General features: G+C 36.7%; 1 protein-coding gene across 2 annotated transcripts in view; it reads left to right on the plus strand.

Annotated features, from left to right (window-relative positions):
• The first annotated feature begins 7,515 nt into the window (after positions 1–7,515).
• Positions 7,516–24,909, plus strand: part of v (Tryptophan 2,3-dioxygenase vermilion) — a 243,195-nt gene continuing 225,801 nt past the window's right edge. For both annotated transcript variants that reach the window (XR_016549167.1, XM_090401607.1), the window contains exon 1: positions 7,516–8,013. Coding sequence is in view for 1 of the 2 variants with exons in the window: in XM_090401607.1 (XP_090257733.1) it covers positions 7,985–8,013 (29 nt within the window). In the remaining variant the exon portion in view is untranslated. The remainder of the gene's footprint in view (positions 8,014–24,909) is intronic.

Raw genomic sequence — 24,909 nt, forward strand, 5'->3', positions numbered from 1 at the left:
ATGTAGTACTATCATATCCTGTACACCCCTTGAGGGTAAATGGCAGGAATTTGATGTTGATGATGATGTATTTTCAGTATTGTAGGCTGCACTGGTATATGCGTATTTTTGAGTAGAGAAACCTGACAGAATATTAAAATTAAAAGTTACAACATGGTAAAAAAAAAAAAGTGGTATTAGAGCAATAACTAATATTTCATGCAACAAAACACTAGAAAGACAAAAAGAAGGGGATGGAAACTCCATAAGTGTTAACCACGCTACCAGTCAAGGTTATCATGGATGCGAAGTGCATATTAAAATTGTAATACCAATGATATTGCATTGAAATATATGATGGATATAAAGCATATGAGGATGTATATTTGAACCATAATGGCTGGTAAGGTAGTTAATGACATGTTACTGTTGTTATTATTGTGCGAGCACCTCTATGGAGTTGGAAGACTCATCGTACAGACCCAAACTATCACACAAAATATATCAACACTCTCATTGACAGACAATTCAGTCACAACTCATTCTATTATCTACAAATTCCACTGATTTGCCATTCTCCAAGCGAGAAATCTAGTCTGTTCTGTTTCAAGTAAAACAGAACAAGAATGTGGAACTACTTCCAGCTAAGTGCTGAAAGATTTTCTCTGCATCAGTCCTATAAAACCATTTTAGTAACTTAACGGTTTCTATAATATCCCTTCTTTTTTTTCCTAATAACCATTTGTGCAAACCATAAACTCTCAATCCATCGTCATACAAAGCATTCCATCAACCACTCATCTTAGTCACGTGTCTTTGGATCCACTCCACTACTTCATCGTACCCAATACATCTACCAGATGTAGGCATATCGGAATCTTATTGAGAGGAATGGTAATTTCCATATTAACTTACTAGTATGCCCTCTGGACTTCAAGTCTCAGTAACTGGGATACAGTTACATCAATGTTGAACACAGCTTGTAATCTATTTTTTTCTAAAATAACTTGACATTTCTCTACATTAAATTGACAGCCATTTTCTTTTGCCCATACTGTCAGCCTATTTAAATCATCCTGCAAGTTTTTTACATCACCTTGATTAATTATCACCTTGCCAAATTTTGCATCAGCAAACAGCTGAATATCTCCCTTCAAGCAATTTCATATACCATTTATGTACAAATGGGCACCTGCTTTTTCCTGGATGCTACTCCTCCATATACCACTTTTTGGTATATGAAGGAGGTGTCTATCATCCACCTTCGTATCCATATCAATAATTTCATATCCATCCCCATTTGTTGAAGTTTTCTTAACTGAGTATGTGGTATCATGCCAAATGGCTTCATGAAATCCAGCCATTTACTTTATCGAACTCATCTGCCACTTTATCATAAAGAGTTAGTACATTAGTAACGCATGACCGACCCTTGACCAAGTCATGTCATCCCTCATGAAAATTTGAATTTTTAAAAATCTTATTTTGGGTGGTAAATAAAAACAAATTCAAACATTACTACAGGTGTGTGTGTGTGTGTGTGTGTGTGTGTGTGTGTGTGTGTGTGTGTGTGTGTGTGTGTGTGTGTGTGTGTGTGTTGGAGGGAAGGGTGATAGCATTTTGAGTGGTAAAGTCTCTTCAATGTAATGGCATGACTATCTTGAATAATTATCAAATAAAGTACAAATGTTCCCAAGATTGACTTAGTACAGAGGTTACAGAACATTTCTCTATCCTCTCCAGATGTTTTAATTTTTCTTATTCCCCAACTTTAATAAATTAGAAATTACAGAATTACTAATAATTCCTTGAGGAACGCAGCCTTGTGGTGGTGGGGTTTGTGTGCTTCAATGATGTTGTGAGTTATGTTGGCAGGTAGCATAGCTGGGGCACCCTTGTCAGACAGATCTCAACTGAGGAGCCAGACTAACAGTGTTCCATTCGCCATTGTAATTGTAAAAAGCAAGAAGAAATCCATATGGATCAGTCAACAGCCAGGTCATCAATGACTGCGTTAGGTGTTGCAGATCCTGGGCTACAGGACCCAGCTCTCCTTGCTGGCCAACTAGGGCAGGAAGCTGAAAAGCAACTGGAAGAAACCAAACGTAAAAAATGGACTGTTGAAGAAAAACAAGTTATGAAATGTGTTTACAGATCAACACCAGAAAAACGGAGTTTTAAAAAGCACATGCGTTTAATTTGGAAACGAAAATTCCCAGAAGCCTCAATAACAGAATGCAGACATTCCATTCCAATATTCCAACAAATCCAGTAACAGCAACTCCTCAGGAGGTAGCTATATCTAACTTTGGAATTCAACACAGTGAGCATCAAGCTGACAACTTACCTCAGAATGTTTTGACAGAAGTACAGTGTAAAATGAAGTCAGGAATATTGGAACATATGAACTCCATAAATGACTGTACAAGACTGCCACCATTAAAAGTCTTACATAAATCTAGGTTACAACAGCTCCTCTTAGATGCAAAATACTGTGATAAAACATTACAATTAATAGTATAAAGGAAACAAATCAGCTCCTATACAGCACAGCCGATATTATTACAGTGAAGCTTGGTTGCAAACCGCAAAAGCCGAGGATGAAACAATCAGCACCATGGAAAATCTAATTAGAACGAAAAGTCAATAAGCTTCGAACTGATCTGAGCAACTTAAAGGACAGCTGAAAAATAATAGTATCAGAAGCAAACTGATAAAAACACATAATTATGCAAACAAAACAATTTCTGAAGTTACCGAAGAGCTAAAACAGAATTATAGCGACTGGAAAATTAAAAGATATGAAGCAAGAATAAACCAATATGTACAAAATGCGCATTTTCGACTGAACCGACGTCAATTCTTTCGGTCTCCAGAAAAATACAAATGCAAACAATCATTCACCAGAAAAAGAAGAAACATTCAAATTTTGGAAATCAATCTGGGATAATCCTATTAAACATAATAAAGATGCCCTTTGGATTAAGGAAATAGAATCAGAAATGAAGCAAAAACATGCAAAATGTCATTATCGCTAAAGAAATGGTCAGTACACAAGCTAGAAAATTTAAAAAAAAACGAGTATACCTGGCAAAGACTAACTACATGGGTTTTGATTAAAGCATCTAACCAGTCTACATGATCGAATGGTAGAACAATTTAATTATTTGTTGCAGGCAGGCGCAGTGGAAGATGATATCTGGATGTACTTTTCTCTTCATGAAAGATAAGGATGTAGACCCAAGTAACTATCTTCCAATAACATGCTTACCAACTATGCTTAAGTTGTTCACTGCAATCAGCAAATTCCATATACCACTATTTATCAGATAATCTGATTTATCCGATTGAACAAAAGACCAGATCCTTATTAATAAAATGACCCTGAGAAACTCAAAAAGAAGAAAAACTAACTTAAACGTGGCATGGATAGAATATATAAAATATTTGTAATTAGCAATAGCATTTTCTGGCTGCTGCTATGAAATCATGGAAAACAAGTTTAATAGTCAATAATGAATAATTCGGAGATATTAGCATTAAACGTGGAATTTTCCAACATCTTGGAAAATTCCACGTTTAATGCTAATATCTAAACAATCTAAACAAAACTTGGATAAGAAATTCCTAAATATAATATTAAAATTTCCCATCTGTTATACATGGATGACTTGAAATTATATGGGAAATCAGCACAGCAAATAGACTCTTTACTGAACACGGTTTTTGTATTTTCAGTCAGGATATCAAAATGGAATTTGATTTAGATAAATGCACAATTTTATCTATTAAACGAGGAAAAATTAATGACACGCAATTTTAATTTGGATCAAGAGAAATATATAAAAGCAATTTCAGCTAACGAACACTATAAATACCTAGGAATACGAGAAGCCAGTGATATTCTACACTCGAAAGTTTAACAGGCATCAGCATAATAAACCAAAGGGGTTAGAAATGCTATGTAAACAAAACTAAATGGCTTAACACAATTAGAGCAATAAATTCTTGGGCTATACCAGTGATCCGATACACAGCTGGCATAATAGACTGGACAAATTGGACCGCAAAACTAGAAAATTAATCGCAATGCATCATGCATTACATCGACGAAGTGATGTTGACCGGTTGTGCCTACCAAGGAGAATAGGTGGACAGGGTCTGCTGCAAGTGAGACAGACTATGGAAAAATTGATGAACAAGACATGGCAATAGCTACAATGTGGATATATTAAATAAGAATTAGAAGGATTTAATCTAGCAACTCAAGAACAGGCATTGCAAACTACACCTGCAATGAAAACAAAAATTTTGAACATAACGGCAAATGCAGATTATGCGATCAGAAAGATGAGGCTGTAGAACATCTAATCAGTGCCTGCAGCAAGATAGCTCAAACTGATTATAAATTCCTCCATGATAAAGTGGCCAAAATAATTCATTGGTATGTAATGCAAAAAATATGGCTTTCCTACTTCTGATAACTAGTGGCAGCATAAAATAGAGACTGTATTGGAAAATGAAAGCAAATATTCTCTCGGACTCTAGAATACAAACTGATCAGGGTTTAGAACACAATAGACTTGACATAACAATTATCAAACACCGACAGGTTTGGATTATTGATATTGCAGTATCCAGTGATGATAACGAAAAAAAATTACTAAATATCGATATCTTTCAATCGAAGTTGCCCGGCTGTGGTTTAAACGCACCAAACTCATCGAATAGTTATCGGTGCAATTTCAAAAAAAGCTATCCAACTATTTACAAGAATTAAACATTAACGAAATGACATATGATCTACAAAAGATGGCATTACTTGGAACAGTCCATATTTTACGATGCTACCTGACAGATCATTCTTAGATTCTTGAGCAGAATCCGAATTTCTCTATATCGCCAGTCAAATTGTCCATTATGTGAATAAAGTAATAACAATAATCAAAGGTGATGTTTAGCTGTTCTACATGGCTACAAATAAGCGACGATCATGAGCACTTACCTCGATTTCATCAAACTATTAACTGAAAGGATGGGGCAGAAACTCTTGCAATTTTCTATTGCCTGTAGGTGGTTAGCTGAATGTTACATTCACACTCTTGGGAAAGGCAACAGTTTAAATAGTTTTTAACAAATTAGAAAGTTCTTCCAGCCCATAAATATTATATATATATCCATAGTATAGTTTGGGAACGTATGTATGTAAGAAATACACTCTTTTGTGTTATGGTAAAGAGCAAGTTAATCAAGGCATTAGTGTTATATCAATGTCTCTACTTTGTTTCACAAAAGACTGTGAAGCCATTAGAAAAAAAAAGGTCGGTTGAAAAAATCCATTGATTGTGCAAGCAGTGGTGAGCTCGATATGTGATTGGGAGGGTCATGTGACCGTACATGAATGTAAAGTCCGGCTTTTGAAGGACACGACAATAACACTGAAGTATTCCATCTGGGTGATAAGGCATTACCAAGTCTAGGAAGGAAGTGTGTTAATCCTTTCAATGTCGAGAGTCAAGTGTATGCCAAGATGAACAGCATCATCTATGTATTTAATTTTGTGCAATTAAAATTCCAGAGTAAATGTTTACTTATGTTTTAGTTAGTTGAAAAAATAATGGTAGCGTATACAAAAGAAATTGTAGAATTTATTAACTCCTTGGTATTTCTTCCCTGTTAGGGACTGGCATGCAGTGGCGTAGCTAGAGGAGGGGGGCAGTCCGCCCAGGCAGCACTTTGAACCTTTTTGAACTTTTGCAGTTAGTTCTAAAATACAGTCTCGAGAACTCAGTTCCAAATATTGTAATACTACTGCGAATTTTCTTCACAATTGCTGTAAGTGTTGCTAGTTGTGAAAGGAGTTTTTCTAAATTAAAATTGATTAAGAATTACCTACATTACTATGAAATAGACTTCGACGATTTTACTAACAGAAAAGCAAGAAAAATAACATTCACTTTCACTCTCAATACAAACCTTGTTTTTGGTTTGTATTGAGAGGGGCGGCAAACTCAGGGATCGCCCCAGGCGGCAAAAGCTCTAGCTATGCCACTACTGGCATGACTTGCGTAGTACATGCTTCCTCATGTCCTGGGCTCGACAAATTATGCAAAACTCTACTCTCAACGCAAAAATTAACCTCTCCCAAGAACACCTCATTTTTTAAATGATATGTTCCAAATAAGTTAATAGCGTTCCATAAAGTGAATAGCATTGCTGTATCTGTGTTTTCTTCAGAAGTTTAGAAGATTTTGTTTAAAAAGTTATTTGTATTAAATAAAGAATAAACAGAAATATTACCAAAACAAGCTTTAAATTACAAACTTATGAAAAAGAAAACCAGGACGTCCTCTAAAGAGATTTAACGATGACTTCTAAGACCGAAACAGGCATTTTAGGCCTAAATCCTTGACAAGTATGATGATGAAGCAAAGGTTGCTCGATTGGTAGAGCCTCTGCTACTAATGGCTCACGCAAAAAGTTAAGCAAGTTTGAGCGCTGTTAGTAGTTGGAAGGGATTAAATCGTTCGATGCTGTTGGCACACTCTCCCTCGATGAGTCTTTGGACTCCCTGGAGGTGTCAAATAATAATAATAATAATAAGAAGAATATTTTATTTTGTCCAGTAGCTACTCGCCACGGGAGAGTGAGAGAAAGTGTGTGTCGACCCCTGCTCATGTCTCAGTTATAGCTAAGTAAACAGATCACACTGTCAGAGTTCAAGGGAATCAATGGTTAGCGATGCCATTATGTAATACAACTACAGGAATTAAATCGTCCACCACCTACGCTACAAAATGTACGATAGATTCGCAGATAACCTTTCGTGGGTGGGTGCAACATAAAAAAAAGTGAATACTATTACTGTTCGTAGTGTTTTTTTTTTTTTTAAGTGTGTTTAATTCAACAGTGACTAAAGCTACGTGACCCATATGTTGTCAACTGATCTTTTCTTCTCTCCCTGATAAAATCCTTGTAACAAGAAGAAATACAGTATACTGAAATTAATGAAGCCTATAATTAAATGCATGTGCTTACAATTATTTAGTTAATAATATTGATACTTTTTAAGCATGGAGGATTTCTGTTTTGATTTACGTTAAAAGGTATAAATACACCTCATAATTTCACTGCACAAAATGTTGTTATAATTGACAACTTTGCGTTATTATTATTTTTTTATTATTATTATTCGAAGCGATCACGCTCAAAAAAATAACTAGTGAGAGCCATAAGCTACTTTCTGTTCTGGGATTCATACTTACTCCCCCCTCCCCCTCGCTCTCTCGTAGTAAAAGCAGTAGCGACGTAAACTTGACCTACTTTAAATGAAGATAGAATTTCAACAGTAACGGAAAACAAGAAAACATCGAGAGAGAGAGAGAGATCACATTCTCAGAAATCACTTCTATTGTATGAAAGAATCTTGATATCCTGAGGTCATTGCAGCTCAAATAACTACTAGTACATACGAGTTTTTCGAGGTTACACACCTGCAAGTTTACGGTATGCTGCACACCTGCCTCGTGAGCGCATTCGATTTACACCTCTTATTTCTCCTCGCTCGCAAAAGACAGGAAGCCTTGTTAGGAGGCCCAAGGCAATGTTTACTATTCCTAATACACCACCAACCCAATTACCATCGATTAACGGGATACGTTATCGTCATGTCACGTGAGAACCGAAGAGCGAGAATGTATGTTCGAGAATTTCTTTTTGCCGTTTTGAGGTCACTGAAGCCCAATTGTAATACAAGGAGTTCGCGACCTTGAGATTGAAGCGGGTATATTCATTTCATCATCGTAAGTTTCCACGTGGTTTCCTAAAAGCTGTTCATTTTCATACAAACACGGAGTTTTGTCTTGTATGTGGTGTGATGATTGTTCCAGTGGCTTTTATGACTTGTTTTAAGAGTACAAATATTTGGTGTTGAAGTAGAACGCACGCGTAGAGAAAGTGTGTGAAATAAGGCTTGTTGGTGTATTTCTGTAAAGAAGGGAAAAAAATGGCATGTCCATTTCTTAATTGGAATCGGTAAGTATTATTAACGAGTTAACTGATATTGGATTAAGAGGGACGCCTATTGATATTTGCACGCAAATGCCATTTGCAACATAATATGTTGACACAAGCTGAACTAGTGACGAGCTTTGTTTGGTCTCGAGATTATGCAGTTTAGTCAAAATCCTGCTGCGAAATAAAATAATAATAAAAAAAAACACCATTAAATGCGTATGTCAGGTTACTGATCGCATCCATTTTAAAAATTCCTATAACGCAGAAGCCTGTAGGCTGGACAACTAACTTTAATGTCCAAAAAATCTGAAAATCCTCCAGCCTTAACGTGCTGGTGAGCCACTAGTGTATCGCTTCAGAAATTAAAATAAATAAATAAATGCAAAGCATATAGTTTAGCTTTACAATTTATTTTGTCGATTCATATATTATACATGATTTCACAGTCATTTATTGAAATTCTAAGATAAACTGGAAATTGAATTTTGCCTATATTCATCACTTGTTTGATCTGAGTTGCTTTAATCATAACAAATATTGACTGGGACTGCTTTTAACTAATGAAACTATTATTATTATTATTACTACTACCCAAGGCCCCATGGAGTCCAAAGACTCATCTGGGAAGATCCCACAAAAAATAAGCTTCCCCTTCCCAATAATTTTGAACATCGAAGTAAGCATCGATTTTTTAGAATATCTTTAGCAGTTCAGGAAATTGTTTCAGACGATCGATATACTCGCAAAGCGACACCATGTGTAGTGCAACAACTGATTTTTGCTACTGCATACTTGTTATTATTGTATAAATTTAAATTGAGCACAATAATATAGTTGACAGAAATAATTCGTTAAACTTTTTGAACTTCTCCTAATAGGTATGTTTATTTATTTATTTTTCATTTATATTTGTTATTCCCAAATTTCAGTTTTTACTGAAACAAAGAAACAAAAAAAAAGTACATTTTTTGGGGGGTAGGGGGGAATTAGCAAATAAATTTAGAGTATGTCTAACTCAGGGCCGTTTTTATCATTAGGTGAACCTAGGCAAAATCTGGTGCCCCGAAGTCTTATCGCCTAGGGGAGATAAGACTTCGGGGCACCAGATTTTGCTACATAGTTTGGGGGGAAATTACAACCTTCGAAAAAAAAAATTAGTAAAACCTTGATTAAATTTTTCTTTGCTTAGGGGCATCAGATACTCTCGGACCGGCTCTGGTCTAACTAGTACTAATTGTATCGAACATTTCGACATCAAAGACAAAATAGCAATGTATTTTTTATTTATCATATATATTAAATATATATTTAATATATTTTTATTTAAGTAAAATAAAAAATTCTTTTTATTTTGCTCTGTCTTATTATATTTACTTATTTATGCTGAATTATACAAATGTATGTAAATCTCTCAATTTCAAAATATATTTTGACATAACAGTTTGCACAGCCTTTGCAGCAGGAATGGATTTAAGGTTGTTATATTTATAATGCTTTTCAACCATGGGCGAATTCTCCATTCTTTCTATGCTTGCTGCGCAAGTTCATTAATTGAGAAAGAAGTAATATTTATTTGTTAATAAATGCATACATTTATAAGCATTCTATTTAGGCTTTTATTTTTGTAGACAGAAGACGTCTTGAGCTTGCGCGGCAATAATTGAACTTTGCGTTGTGTATCGAAGGCCGATGCTTGCTCGTCTAGTCAAAGCTACTTTGGCTTGCTCGGTTGTAGGAGCTTCCAGGTCCTCGCAGCAGCACTGGGATTTCATGCGCGCGCATAGCCATTTCACGTCGGCTCACTCTGTTGCTTGGGAAAATTAAGTTACAACCAACTTTTTATGACGATGTTATTGACCAGTTCATAAAGAAGAACCGTCGGGTAGAATTTGTATTCAAAATAGCTAAATTGCAAAAGATAGAATATCATTTGTAAAATAAATGTTGTATTTGTATAATTAAATGTACATAAATTTCTAAATATATAGTTTTAAATGGTCAGTAATTCATTATTCCACGGAAAAGTGAACTCTTCACTTTGCCGATTTATAGGTCAAAAAAGCTGTTCCAGAAATCACCTTCCTACGTCTAAGACTGAAATGCATCGAGCGCAGTAAATTAACCCCGGTAATTGATACTGTACCATTAACTAACGACATTGAGAATCTTTTCCTCATAAAGTGTCTGGTTGATGCGTTTCAGTACGCTGTTCCATAATCAGTCAGAAAAAAATGCAAAAGAATCTGAAGAATGGGATTTCTCGCTACAAAGGAATAAAAGGCGTTAGCTTATTATTATTATTATTATTATTATTATTTTATCTATAAGCTTACGTAGGAAATAATTCATGATAGTAATATTCTATATAGCATTTATAAATCTAAAACGGACTTAGTTTGAATGACATTTAGAAAAAAAAGCAACCAAAGCCGTCAAAGCAACTGAAACTATGAGGGCAGTGTATTGTCTGTTAATTGGGTTTGTTCTCTGGCTAGTTTGTCTGTTGTGCGATATCAATTAAATTGACTGTTTATCAATTGAAGATGAGGCATCCGGTAGAAGTCTATCTAGGACGTGAGCTACATCACGTGATACACAGAATTCGAAAGTAGTTCTTCCATCCAAGGGACAAAGAGAGCAAAGCTCTATGAGACGAAGTGAATGAAGGGGGTATCCAATCCCATTAGTGTTAGGCTCAATGGCCTGTCACAGGGAAGTAACTTGGTACCTCCCTATCATAAGCAGTAATCACTTATCCTCTGCGTTTTCAAGTTATGTCTGTGAATTGCGCGTGTTCTTCTGACCGGTTTGCCTGTTTTGGAAATGAAAAACAGGAGATCTACTTCAGTATGAGACCAGTAACTTACTTTCACTTGAAAAGCCCTGATAAAGGTTCTTCGCTTCCTTGAGTGGATTTGAACACAGCTCATTCCAACCAATGACATTCGTCTATACTGACTGAGCTACGGGGCTTTCATGAAGATAAAATAATAATTAATATTGATGTTAGACAGTTGGGATGAGTGAGTAAGATGTTGCTGCTTATTGTGGAAGTAACAACGCCATAATTTGGTCGATTATCGAAAATCATTTATTATTATTATTATTATTATTATTACGTGACACCTCCAGGAAGTCCAAGAACTCATTGTGGGAGGACACACTACTCTACTACGCTAAATACATCTCATTCTCTCCACTACTACTTAATTCTCCAACTACGACACTTCTACCATCTATCGCCATCATCACCAACAACAATATTTTTTGTCTGTAAATTGCGTGTGTTCTGAAGGCCAATTTGTCTGTATGTGAAGATACTAACAAGGGTGGAAAGACGATAAAATTATACTATCGAAAAAGCGTAGAAATAAAAAGAGAGACATCAATTTACAAACAAGTTTGGACTTCTTGAGTGATTTAAGGTTTTGTAGAAATAACACTCATCCTTCCAAGATGGAAGGATGAGTGTTATTTCAGTGTAATCGATTTGCATTTTATTATAATAAGATGGTGGATCCGTATATTGTAGTAGTTCTCGGTTTTGTCAAGGCTTTTGATAAGTTTCTGCGTAGTAGATATAAGTAGATAAGTTTTGACAAGTGGAATAAATAATCATCCTCCAAATATACATGTATATCAACCGATTGTACGTGGAGGAACTGCCTTCTCAGGGGGCTTTGTCCTTGGACCAGCACCGCCAAACTTGAGAGTTAATATCATTGCTCGTGATTTGTGAAGAGATAGTCATGGTTATGCATGATGCAAAGTAAAGAAAACTACGAAGGATCTTCATAGTTTTCTTTAGTTTTCTAAGGGTAGCCGCTGTTTAGAACAAACTGGGTGCGATGAGCCAGTGAGGATGCCAGTTCTACATAGATAAATGTAAATTTTTATATGCTGTTCCACACTGATATCGCTGTGCTGCAAGCAGTTCCCTCTGATTTTTGTGGGCCCATGTGCGAATGAAAAACATTTTGTGCGCAAATTTCCAGTCTCAAACTCAATGTAATATTTTTGCTCTTACAGACAGACGAAAAATTGTTGCTCTTTTTTCGTCTGTCTGTAACCTGTAAAATTGTGAGCACTAAATTAATTCGCTTAAATCCGCGTAGTTACAAAAAACTATCGCCGTTTTTGCGAGTTCGATGGCTATGACTCGCAGGCCAAACCCGCCAAAAGTTTGTATTTGAAAAATAATAATCCAGATTTAAAAAAGAAAAATAATAAAAAAGCAAATAAGTTAATTGCTTTTTGTGTTTTAATTTTTAGGAATTGATAATCAGTCATATGAAATTATTAATTTTTAAAAACAATGCTCAAAGAGCTAGAGAAAGATACCAAAAATCAAAGATCCGTCAATTCCTTCAGCATTGATAACAATGAAAAAAGTCGCAGTAGCTGTTCTATCTGCATTGGAGAAGGGTGTTGCATATACAGTGGTATATGTAGATTTTGCAAAGGCCTTTGATAAATTGCCGCATAACAAGCTGGTAATTAAATTGTAAAGAATGGGCCTGAACAGTAGATTAGTTCGCTGGATTAGATTAGCTGTCTGATAGGTATCAGCGAGTTGTCTAGGAGCAATAGCCCAGAAGAGGAAAGTTACTAGTAATGTATCCCGAGAGTCTGTGTTGGGTCCATTACTGTTTAATTTGTATGTAAATGATATTGGGAGAAGTCTGATGATATGCAGTTGTTTTTGCTGATTATGCAAAGTTGGGGAGAGCTATCAGGAGTAAAGCGGATGCTGTGGCTTTGCAGGAAGACTTGAATACACTGGCTGAATTGATAAATGAGCAGGGATATCAATTCAATGTTGCGAAGCATAAAATTTTGAAATTTGGGAAGCAGAGATGGAGTAGAGTATACAATATCTTGGAAGAGGTAGAGGAGATGAGAGAGCTGGGAGGAATTGCGGACAAGACCTTAAATTTTGAGGACATGTTGCTAAAATTGTGAGGACAGCACAGTGGATAATGGAAATGATAAAATATAAGTGGATAGTGAATCCAACATTATTTAAAAGCTGAATAGAGAAATTGCAAGAGTTTCATGCCGAATATAGATAGAAACTATAAAAGTTTCGGCGGATCCAAGCGTACGCAAACCTTTCATGATAGGGGGGCAACTCGTAGTAAAGGTAGATTAAGCTCTGATCACTATCCTTAGTATTTTCACATAATGTAAAACACATCTCCTAGGAGATGTATGATGTTATACATTATGGGGGGGGAGGGTTCATTACCCAGACCGGTTTCGACCTTTGTTGAGGTCTCATCAGTGAGTGGGCAGACCCAAATTGTAAATAGTCATTGTATTGTAGTTTCTCTATTTGGCTTTGAAATAATGTTGGATTCAATATCGACTTAATTTGAATAATTTTGCATCGCCAAAGTGAAGCCTTTTGGCTCTCTATTTCAGTAATTAGAGTGTATTTAAGTTGGAATGGATTAGAGTAATATTGGAAGGGAATTATTAGAGAAATTACTAAATAAAATAAGTAACAAGCATCGCTTAGTATATAGCTCATTTTTATAGAACATTCAAAAATTATTGATTGTAAATTAGAAAATCTGAAAGCAAAAATTCTGTGTATTTGACTGGTGTGCTCGCGCGCACGCACAGCTTACAGAGAACATTGGCTGCAGGTGGAGAGAAAGGGATCTCAGGATAATCCTGGATAATGAATTGAACTGAGGAAACATATTGATCCATAATGATGTAATAGGGAGACGAACGACAAAATATAAAACTTTGATTAGACTGTATCCTAGAATAGATTAGCAAGTCTTGAAAAAAATTTAGAGAAGAATATCAGAGAAATGCTGGGGATGAATTAGGAAAAAATTCAGTTTGCAGAATCTTTTAAATAGGAAGATAGATGATATAAACAAAACATAAAAATCCTAGGAGAAGGTTACTAGATAACCTGTAATGGCATTTTTTTCTTCAAAGCGGCAATGTTTATTTCTAATATTTGGAAATAGTTATGTTTTCTCTTCTCCAACTTTCACAATCTGGAATATTTTTCAAAGGGCTGAAAGCGGAACTGGGGTGTGAGCATAACACAATGCTATTCCTGGAAATTGTATAACGGTGTGGTGAGTAAGGGCATGAGTGATTTTTTTTTTTTTTGCATGAAGAGGAGTGATTTGGAATGTGTTTTTTGGTAATGCACAGACAGGTTTGTTTATTTATTTATTTAAAACAGTTACAATGAACTTCTAAGCATTAAAAATGTGTACTTTAGCTTATTCACAGCCAAAAGAAATTCTATTGAACATTTCGTTCCAAAGAATAAAATAATAATAATGAAAAACTCAGAAATATCGTATTGATTTATTTTATTGTAAACATGTATTCCACATTATTATCCCTGATTTCCCGATATGAGAATGGAGGGTCCCCTTGTTTTTTCATAATCCGTCTTTCGAAATACAGTACGGTATTACGAATCTAATGCTTACACAACATTTGCTTATTACTAATGTTTGGCTGAATGTTTCTTATCCTACGAACTATGTCACGCGATGGCGCAAGCAAAATATCACTGCGGATGGTATCTGAATAAAGTAAATAAGGTCAAGGGTTCCGTAGCTTCATCGTGCTTTTTTTTTTTCCCCTTATTATTTATACTAATCGTATAGAATTTCTCCTACATTTCAGTGACACATAATTTTCCTCCCTCCCTCTTTCTCTCTCTCGTTTTCACAATAATTAGAGCTTGCCCGTGGCCAGCTGGCGAATAGCTGTAAATTAGGCAAAATAGAATATATATATATATAACTTCCTAAACAAAATCCTTTTTTTTTTTTTTACGTTAATGAAACAGAAGAATATGGTAATATAAATGGCCATTCTAGTAACCGAAATTAATGTAACAAATTATATTTTCCAAAAAATGTCAATGCTGTTTTTGCTGTTCTTATTCAGTGGCGGCTCGTGCATAGGCACTGCGGAACTGCAGTACCCCCAATTTTTCTCGATACATAAATATATTTATTAATTTATTTATATTTGCTTGTAATATTTAATTTTATCATCAACAATCCTATACAATTCTCTTATTTTGTATAAAAAATAATCACAATCCATCTTGTAGCACTTAGAAAGGCGAAGGACGCTAGCAGCACTGTGTTTATCACAGTGCCATATTGCTACGCGCGCAAGCATATGTACGTTATAGTAAGATGCGAGTAATTAAGCGTAATGCGGCACTGTCCGTCGCGCAGTTCCACTGTTGTTTATATGCAGTTTGCGCCAGTAGTAGAATGTTCGTAGTGCTTATCGTGTTTACTCCGTCTCTTTGAATATTTGGACATTACAATTAAAGACATAACATTTGTTATAGTTTTTATTGGGGGTTATGATAATGGATTTTATTTTTAAGTAATTTTGAATTATATCAAACTATAATTTTATCGATAATAAAAATATTTTTTCATGTTTAATTTTTTTTAAATTTTTACCATAATTTTGATATTTTATCCAAACACGTATACACTGTATACACTGTACTTACAGCGTGTATGTATATTGAAAGTTACAGCACCCCCCCACGATTTCAAGCCACGAGCCGCCACTGTTCTTATTCATATTCAGAGGAGTAGAAACGCCATGTCATCCGGGCAAAAATTAAATGGCACATAGCTACGAATTTTCCAAGGGCACCAAAACCCTAGCTACGCTACTGTTCATATTATTTATTGATTTCTCCTTCTTGGCATGGTTTTCACGCAAATAAAATGTTCCCCAAACAACGATACAACACCACTAATCGCTTTATGGAACTCCTGTTGTCTTATTGAGACAACAGGATGACATCTTTAAAAAAATAGGAAAGAATGGATCTTGGATGAGTACATTTTTTTTTTTTTTTTTTTCGTGGTGGGTAGGATTTTGCATAATTTGTTGAACTGTGAATAACTGTGTTCTTTTACTAGTACTTGAAAAAATAAATTTAGCTACATAAATTATTATTATTATTATTATTCCGGGCAACTCCAAGGAGTCGACAGACTCATCGAGGGAGGCCCTAACATCATGTCAAGAACAACTATTCGACATTCACACAGTATCTATCATACCTCGCCTTGAACTCATTCACGGTCGTAGCACCCACAACAGACTCTGGCAGCTTATTCCACTCATTCACCACTCTCCAAGTAAAAAACCTAGCTCTAACACCCCTACTAACCACATTCTTGCCCAGCTTCCATGTATAGCCCCTAGTGCTCCCGCCACCAGTCCTATTATCAAAAATTTCTTCTGGATTAATCTTATAGAAACCCTTCAGTAATTTGAATGTCTCAATCATATCACCCCTTTTCCGCCTATCAACCAATGTTTGCAACATTATTATTAAGGGATAAAGTGTTATTGAGCTATATATAAATATAAAGCTCTAATCATGGTAGGAGGGTAACAGCAATGGCCGTGCCTCAGTTAGAACTTCATTGGCTACAGCATTGTCATCCATTACGCTCCAAGGGTATTAATCACCGCATCTCACGGTCGATTGTTGTTCCTCCTCATGGTCGAAACAAAATTACTTAAAAAATTACAAAATTAAACAAAATTACTATGATAATTACTTAGTATGCTATGTAAAAAAAAAAACGTAAGTAGAGGACTGATTAAATACTATACTGGATTTAATAGTCGTTTTAGTTCTTATATTCACGGAATGGGCAAGACCTTTGCTCATTTTGTGAATTGTGTAGAATTTTGCGCAATTCTGAAATGAGCAGTAAACGTAATGCTCAATTCATGAATTGTGCATCTCGTGATAAACTGGTGAAGAGCATTTCTTATTGGTTGTTGCTGAAAGTTGACTCTCTGCTCATATAATATTATTATTATTATTATTATTATTATTACGGGCAACTCCAGGGAGTCATTAGACTCATCGAGGGAGGCCCCAAATCATATTCATCACAACTATTCGACATTCATACAGTATCTATCATACCTCGCCTTAAACTCATTCACTGTCACAGCATCCACCACAGACTCAGGGAGCGCATTCCACTCATTCACTACTCTAAAAGTAAAGAACCCAGCTCTAACACCTTTACTAACCACACTTTTGCCCAGTTTCCATGGATGTCCCCTAGTCCTCCCACAACCAGCCCTGTTCTCAAAAATATCTTCTGAATTAATTTTATAGAAACCCTTCAGTAATTTGAATGTCTCAATCATATCTCCCCTCCTCCGCCTATCAACCAATTTTTGCAACCCACAAATCCTCAACCTGTTCTCATACGGTTCATTCCACAGACCTGCTATCATCTTGGTCACTCGCCTCTGGATCCTCTCCACCTCCTCCCCATCAAGAAGAAACCTAGGTGACCAAATCTGAGCACAGTAGTCGAGATGAGGTCTTATCAAGGCTCGATACAGAGGAACAATAACCTGCTTGTCTCTGCTTGTCAACGTATTCTTCAGCAACCAAGTGATTTGATGAGCTGATTTGGCCACTTTTGCAATGTGTCCCCTAAATTTCAATTCCTTATCCACCAACACTCCTAAATCTCGTGCCTCATCAATTTCCTGGAGCACGGTTCCACCAATGCAGTAAACTGCCTCCCATCTTTTCACCCCAAAATGCATAACCTTACATTTTGCCACATTAAATTGACAACCATTCTCCCTAGCCCAGACCTCCAATCTATCCAAATCATCCTGCAAAATTTTGACGTCATCTGCATTCACTATTGCCCTACCCAACTTCGCATCATCAGCAAACAAATGAACTGTTCCTCTCAGATCCTTTCCTATATCATTTATGAACAAATTAAACAGCAGTGGTCCAAGAACAGATCCTTGTGGTACACCACTAGTCACAGGCCGTCTTGTGGACTCTACTCCTGAGTAAACCACTCTCTGATATCTCTCCGTCAACCACCCTCCTATCCATCTCACCAACCCTATGTCCATTCCCATATGCTGCAATTTACTGATTAGAATTCCATGTGGTATCCTGTCAAAGGCCTTAGCAAGGTCCAGCAGAATCACTGTAAACCCATTACCCTTATCCAGTTCAGCCGTCACTGTGTTATAATACGTGAGCAAGTTACTGAGGCATGACCTACCCTTCACAAAACCATGCTGTCCCCGATACAGTATCCCATTTTCTTCTATCCAATCTTGTATTTTCCTCTTGACTATTTTCTCTAAGACCTTGATAATGATTCCTGTTATGCTGATTGGCCGGTAATTTTCAACAGCAGCCTTGGAACCACCTTTGTGCAGTGGAACTATTTTCCCCTCTTTCCACCCCCTTGGGACTGACCCAGTCCTGAGGCTCAAATTAAACATAATGGTCAAGGGCACTGACAATTCTTTGGCCGCTTCACGTACGACACGAGCTGGTATAACATCCAATCCCACAGATGTATTGACATTGAGGTTCTGTAATAGACTAGTTACCTCTACCTCATTCATCACAATTCCAGTATAAGCTGTTGGTTCCTCCATTTCCGCAAAGCCACCACCTGGATGATATACTCTTGCAAAGTGTTCGCTCAGTAATTCCACAACATCGACTGATTCAGTTACCTCCCTACCCTCAGCATTTTTTAAGATCATTCTACCATGAGCATTTTTCCTTTTACTTGCAACATATTGAAAAAACTGTTTGGGATTCTCTTTAGCCTGCATGGCCAATTTCCTTTCGTAATCTGCTTTTGCTTTTCTTACCACCCTTGTTACCATCCTGGCCTGAGCTTTATACTGTTCATGCACCTGATGGTCACCCTTCTCCTTAAATTCCCTCCACAATTGTTTCTTTTTTTGCAGCTCAAGCTTAATAGTGTTATTCATCCATTTAACCCCTACCTGATTTATTATTCGGACTCTTGGTATACAGTCAACCATTGCCTCCTGCAAACAGTTCTTGACCACCTCCCATGCACCATCAACATCCAGCCCTTGCAGTTTTACATGCCATGGCATTGAGCCAAGCACACACCTAAGCTTGTCATACTTACCAGCCCGGTAATTCCACATATACCCTGTCTTAATTGTAAATTCGACTCCTTTAGCCACCTCCCAAGTCATGACCTTATGGTCACTCTCACCAATTGGTGGCAACAAGGTCATGTTCGTTACAGCCACATTCTCAGTTGCAATTACTAGGTCCAGCACTCTCTGCCCCCTGGTATTTTCCAATACATGTTGCCGTAGATAGTTGTCCCTTAATAACTGCATAAAATCCAATTCCTTCCTCCCATGTGCCCTCTCCTCTTTCCAGTCAATATTACCATAATTGAAATCACCCATAATAATTACCCTCCTTCCATTCATTTCTTCTATTTGCTTATGCATACTATTCCCACCATCCACTCCATCACCCGGTCTATAGCAGCACCCAATTGTATATTTTGTTCTGCTAGATTGTATCTCACACCAAACAGCCTCAAATGTGCTTTTTTCCCCATCCTGCAGTTCAACTTCTATACTCCTTGGCTGAAGCTCATCAGCTATCATCAATAACACTCCTCCCCCCTTTTTATTCACCCTGTCACTCCTGAACACGCTATACCCATCGCATTCAATCCCACTAGCTTTATCATCTTCTGTCAGCCATGTTTCACTAATACCGACAACCTGTGGCCTGGAAGTGCCAACCATGGCCAAAAACTCTTCCTTCTTGTTCCTAATACTCCTGGCATTAGTGTACATGAATCGCAGAAGCCCATTTGTCCCATCCCTACTTTGATTCCTTATACTAATTATCCCATTCTGATTTGTTGTCCGTCGTACTCGCCCGGGCATAATATACTCATTCATACACTTAACTTCCCCCCCTAAAGTCTGCATATCTACTCCCCCCCCTCTTAATAAATCTAGTTTCCCTGAGTCTGTACATCCACTTCCACATCATTCATCAACACTCTTTCAAGTCTCCGTACACCAACTCCATTCAAATGTAACCCATCCATCTTATATAAGTCCTTTCGCCCATCGAACTCATTCCACACATCCACAAATTCCACACCACTCTCCATGCATAACCCACGCATAAAGTCATTGGCAATTATGGCCCTCCTTCTAAACACTTCGCTGTCATACCGCGGTAAGATACTCACCATCCTAACTCTCTCACTCTTCTCTTTTGCTACCTCAAACAACTCCCTCACATCCTCTATCATTTCCATTTTGTCCTCTTTCAAATCATTCGTTCCTGCCACTATTATCATCTCTTTCACCCTCTGTTTTTGCAGTCGAATAGATTCGCTGACGTCCTTTATGTTCGCACCCGGCTGGTACGACTTCGTTAAACTCTCAATTATTACGCCTCTTAATAGCGAATCCCCATACAGCACTCGCTCCTTCATTTTATTGACGTTTACGTACATTCTATTATTTGCCGTCACAGACTTCCGCCGGTTATTTGTCGGTACGTTCAACACACATTTTTGCATACGCTCCAGTTGTCGTTTGGCTCTGTGTATCGCGCCATTTAAACGGGCAATTTCGCTACTCGCACTTATCACACCATTTTCGTTATCGATCAAATCATCCATTCCTTCGGTGTTTCTACCTTCATTTACACTTTCAGCGACGCTCTCACACATATCTGGCACTACCACGCAATTCTCTAGTACACCGCCATTTTCTGCATTCTGACTACCGTTAACGATATCAGTCTCGATACACGAAACACGCTTGAAGTCCTCATTCTCTTTACACTTTCTACACATATTAACTCCACTATCACTTTCTAACCAGACTCCCACCGCTCTCCGCAAGGCATACATCTCACAGACAGCACACTGCATAAATTCTTTTACATCAAAACTCTTAAGCAAGCATGGCGACCTGGCCGCCATTTTTTTCTTTATCGGTGCCATGTGTACGCTATCTTTTCTTAAAAATAATAGTTAAAATAACAGAAAACACGCAAAAATTGCACAGACACACCAAGAACAAAAAGCAAACAATACTACTTAAAATTCTGGTAAAATATCTAATGTTAACACAAAATAATACTGATCTTTTCAGGAGCTCTCGACAAGCCGACGATCTAATCCGTGCGACACCTAGCGCCACCTGATAATATGTGACGATTAAGTTTTAAACATCCATATTTGCTATTAGATCCCTACATCCAAAATGGAACCTAACAACGATGCGTGGCATACATTATTGTCTTTTATGAATGTTTGAAGATAACCGTTGGCAAAGTTAAATTCAAAAATATCGAAACATCTGATTAGTGACTTCAAGACGTCATTTAAGATAAAACTCGAAAATTAGACTTTCATCTTAAATCCTGATGCAGTCAGCCATGTCGGCAATGCATGAGGATTCTCATAGCTCATATACTTGCTTCCTTCTGTATGTCGCGTCGCTGAGTTGGTCTTTCCTTCTTTCTGATTTCATAACTTTCTCTCGTTTGGTCATTGTTAGGTGTAATACTAGAACAATGAATTCTATAAACATGCGGACATCGATACTGTCTTTTGGAGATCAAAGGAGGCTATGAATGGTTTGGATCGCTTTGTAAGCTACTCTAATATTATGGCTTTTAACGGTGCCACAATCTTGATGGAAAGATTTTTTATGCATGGGATTGAAATAGTCTTTGCAGAGTATGTTAGGATTTTGGGTAAGAGTATCAGAAAATCTATAGGATACAGCCACTATTCCCATCTTGAATATAAAGAAAAGTTCCTTTCACGTCGATTCAAGAAATTCATTATTATCACTCTCATGCTCTGGTATAATTAGGATTTTATCTTAAACTATGTCTGGAAATCACTAATCATATCTCTCGACATACTTGAATTCAGCTTTTCGAACAGTTATCTTCAATATTCACAGTCAAAAAGATGAATGTGCATACGACGCATCACCAGTGTTACTATTTTAAACACTTTGCCTGTGTTTTGATTTTTAATTTATAATCCTTTTTGTCTATCACTCTGAAGAAGGTATCAGTCCTTAGTGCACGAAACTAGTCGATATATAATACCATTTAATTTTATAATAATTAAAAAATAAACAGGCTTAGAAATTCAGTAAGATAAATTAAAACTTATCCGACTGTCGATTGCAATTCAAATCACAACTCAGCAGCACAATAGAAATAAAATAATAAAATTGAAACTAACCAAAAAAGCAATAACTCAAGACTAAATTGGAAGAATAAACAAGCTTCAGATAAATATTTACAAGAAACATATAAATATATTAACGCCTTTCACTCCCCAAAGGAAGTAGACAAGGGCCTTTTAGCCCTACTTAGCTAATCTCCCTCCTTAGCCTTGGACCAGCTATCTGTGATGGTTAACAGTGATTTTAATAGGTATCTGGGAGAGTAGTGTACGGCGTAATCTTTCTTGATGAAGTAAGTTAGTCATCACATATTTTATGTATATAAATCTTCCGCCACTCGTGGTCCATATCAAGTGTATTGTCTGAAATAGTGTGAGTTTCTGGAAGAAAACAACTATACTTGACTGAAAACCGAAATTTTGAAAATGAAGTATTGAAGTAGGTGTAATAGTGATTTCAAAGAAGTAATTCTCAAAACTTCCGAAGATCTTCCAAGAACACGCTAAAAAGAAAAGAATGGATGCCTGATGAAATTATGGAGTTAATTTAATAATAAAAAAAGAAGGATAAAAGAAAAGTAAAGATATAAGGTAAAGGTTAATATTGAACAAAGAAAACTCAGAATTGAATAAAAGAAAATATAGTTGAATGTCTTATGTCAAGAAATTTAAGACTTAGAGATGAATCGGCACGATGTTACAAAGTACTACAAGATGATTATAAAAAAAAAAATTAATAATAAAAAAACCCAGGAAAGAAAAGGAACAAAGTGAAATGTATAGAAAATGAAAAAGGGATGTATTGTTTGAAGATACAGATATTCTAGTACACTGGGAAAAATATAGTCTTAACGACATTTACAATAGGGATAGCTCAAGAATCACAAAATGGGAATGAAATTGACCCGTTCAGTTCAAACAGAAGTAAGCAAAACACTGCAGAAATTAAGGAAAAATAAACTATTTTAAAAAAAAAATGAAACGTTGAAAAAATTTAGATAAAGGTATAATCCAGTTATTAAGTTTCTTAAAAAGTTTAATAAGAAGATTTTGTCTTCCTGGAAACTCGGGTTTTTCAGCCCGCATACAGGCAGATGTCACGAGAACACAAATAAAAAACAGACAAAAATACTATTGATGGTGGGTACTAGATGGTAGTAGTGTAGTGCGTTCGAGGGAAGTGCAGCGTTTCCTAAACTTTTACGCGAAATGTGAACAGGTGTTCAGTTAAAAATCGTAATTAAAAAATAAATAAACTGCGCACCTTTGTAGCGCACGTCAATTTTATATCATAATTTTTAACATTTTTTTTTCGGTTATTAATACACCCTCTGTCCAAAAAGAAACCGAACTTTTCGAAAATAGAAGAAACTAGTGACGCCACCTGTTATCTTTTTTTGTTGTCGAAAGCGGCAATCTTCATTAGTGTTGTGTCAACTGTTTATGACATTTGTTTCATTAGAAGCCGAGTTATAGTGCCAAGAGTGACAGTGTTTTGAAGAACGGTAGGTCGTCACGATATTCGTGACTTACGCGACGAATTCTTGCTATCTTGCTTCAAAACTTCAAGATAAAACTCACCATTGATCCAAGTTTGGCTAGGCGGAACGAATTCTTTTGGGATAATGCCCTTGGAATCGTAGAAACAAATCAGCATTGTCTTTACTTTTTATTTCTCCAAGCGACTTTTTTTCGGATTCTCCCTCTTCTGATGGTCTCCACTCAACACTCTGGCGCTTTGTTTCGGGCTCAAACTCAAAACACCAAGTTTCGTCACCAGTAACGATAGTTTCAAGGAAGTTTGAGTCCTTACGAGCGGTTTTAATGAGGTCTTTGCAGTGTTCAATTGGATACATTTTTTGGTCGTCGGTCAACTTGTGGGGAACAAATCGCGAATTCAATTTACGAAGGCCCAAACCCTCGGTCAAAATGTTGTGCACAGTTGATTTTGGAATCCCCAATTCATCTTCAATCAATCTCACGGACGATTTCGGGTTTTCTTTGATGAAATCATGCACTTTTTGGACGTTAACTTCGCTCAGTCCAGTTTTTGGACGGCTCGGCTTTTCGTCGTCCTCAAGCGTCTCACGACCACTTTGAGATCCTTTAACACGTTCATTGCCAATCACGCGATATCGCGCGATGTGAATTATCACCAAACGGCCGATCACGCGTTATCGCGTGGACGCCAACTAAATAAAAAATTAAAAAAAAGTTGGCCACCACACGAAATTCCAATTTTCAGCTTAGCAATGAAAGTGTTAAACCACTCGTAAACTTGAGTACGGCATCAAATGCTTTTTGAAGCATTTGATGCGTTTCGGTAAAACTTTTACCAAGTTTAACACAAAAGTCAATCGCTGCTCTCTGTTTGAAACTCATTTTCCGACCGTTCGTCAAAACACACTGTCACTCTTGGCACTATAACTCGACTTCTAATGAAACAAATGTCATAAACAGTTGACACAACACTAATGAAGGTTGCCGCTTTCGACAACAAAAAGATACAACAGGTGGCACCACTAGTTCTATTTTCGAAAAGTTCGGTTTCTTTTTGGACAGAGGATGTATACTGGCACAGACTAATAATCAAATATACCGCAGAATACTTTATTTTGGGCTTTGCATAGAGAATTATGAGTAGATATAATGATATCTATGAAAAATTAGTAATTTAGTCTGCGATCTAGCCTGTAGTGCATGGATTGAAAACGAGGGGATAGCGAACCGTTATCATGCATCATTCGAGTGGATAAAAAGTAGCCTTCCGTTGACATGTCCTTGCATGTTTGCACAGTGCCGGTGGTGTGGTGGGAACTGTCAGCAACAAAAGAATAGTGAGATGAAA

This window comes from Typopeltis vanoorti, chromosome 12 (assembly GCF_054136105.1).
Source record: "Typopeltis vanoorti isolate ZY-2024b chromosome 12, IOZ_Tvanoo_1.0, whole genome shotgun sequence".
NCBI classification, from domain to species: Eukaryota; Metazoa; Arthropoda; class Arachnida; order Uropygi; family Thelyphonidae; genus Typopeltis; species Typopeltis vanoorti.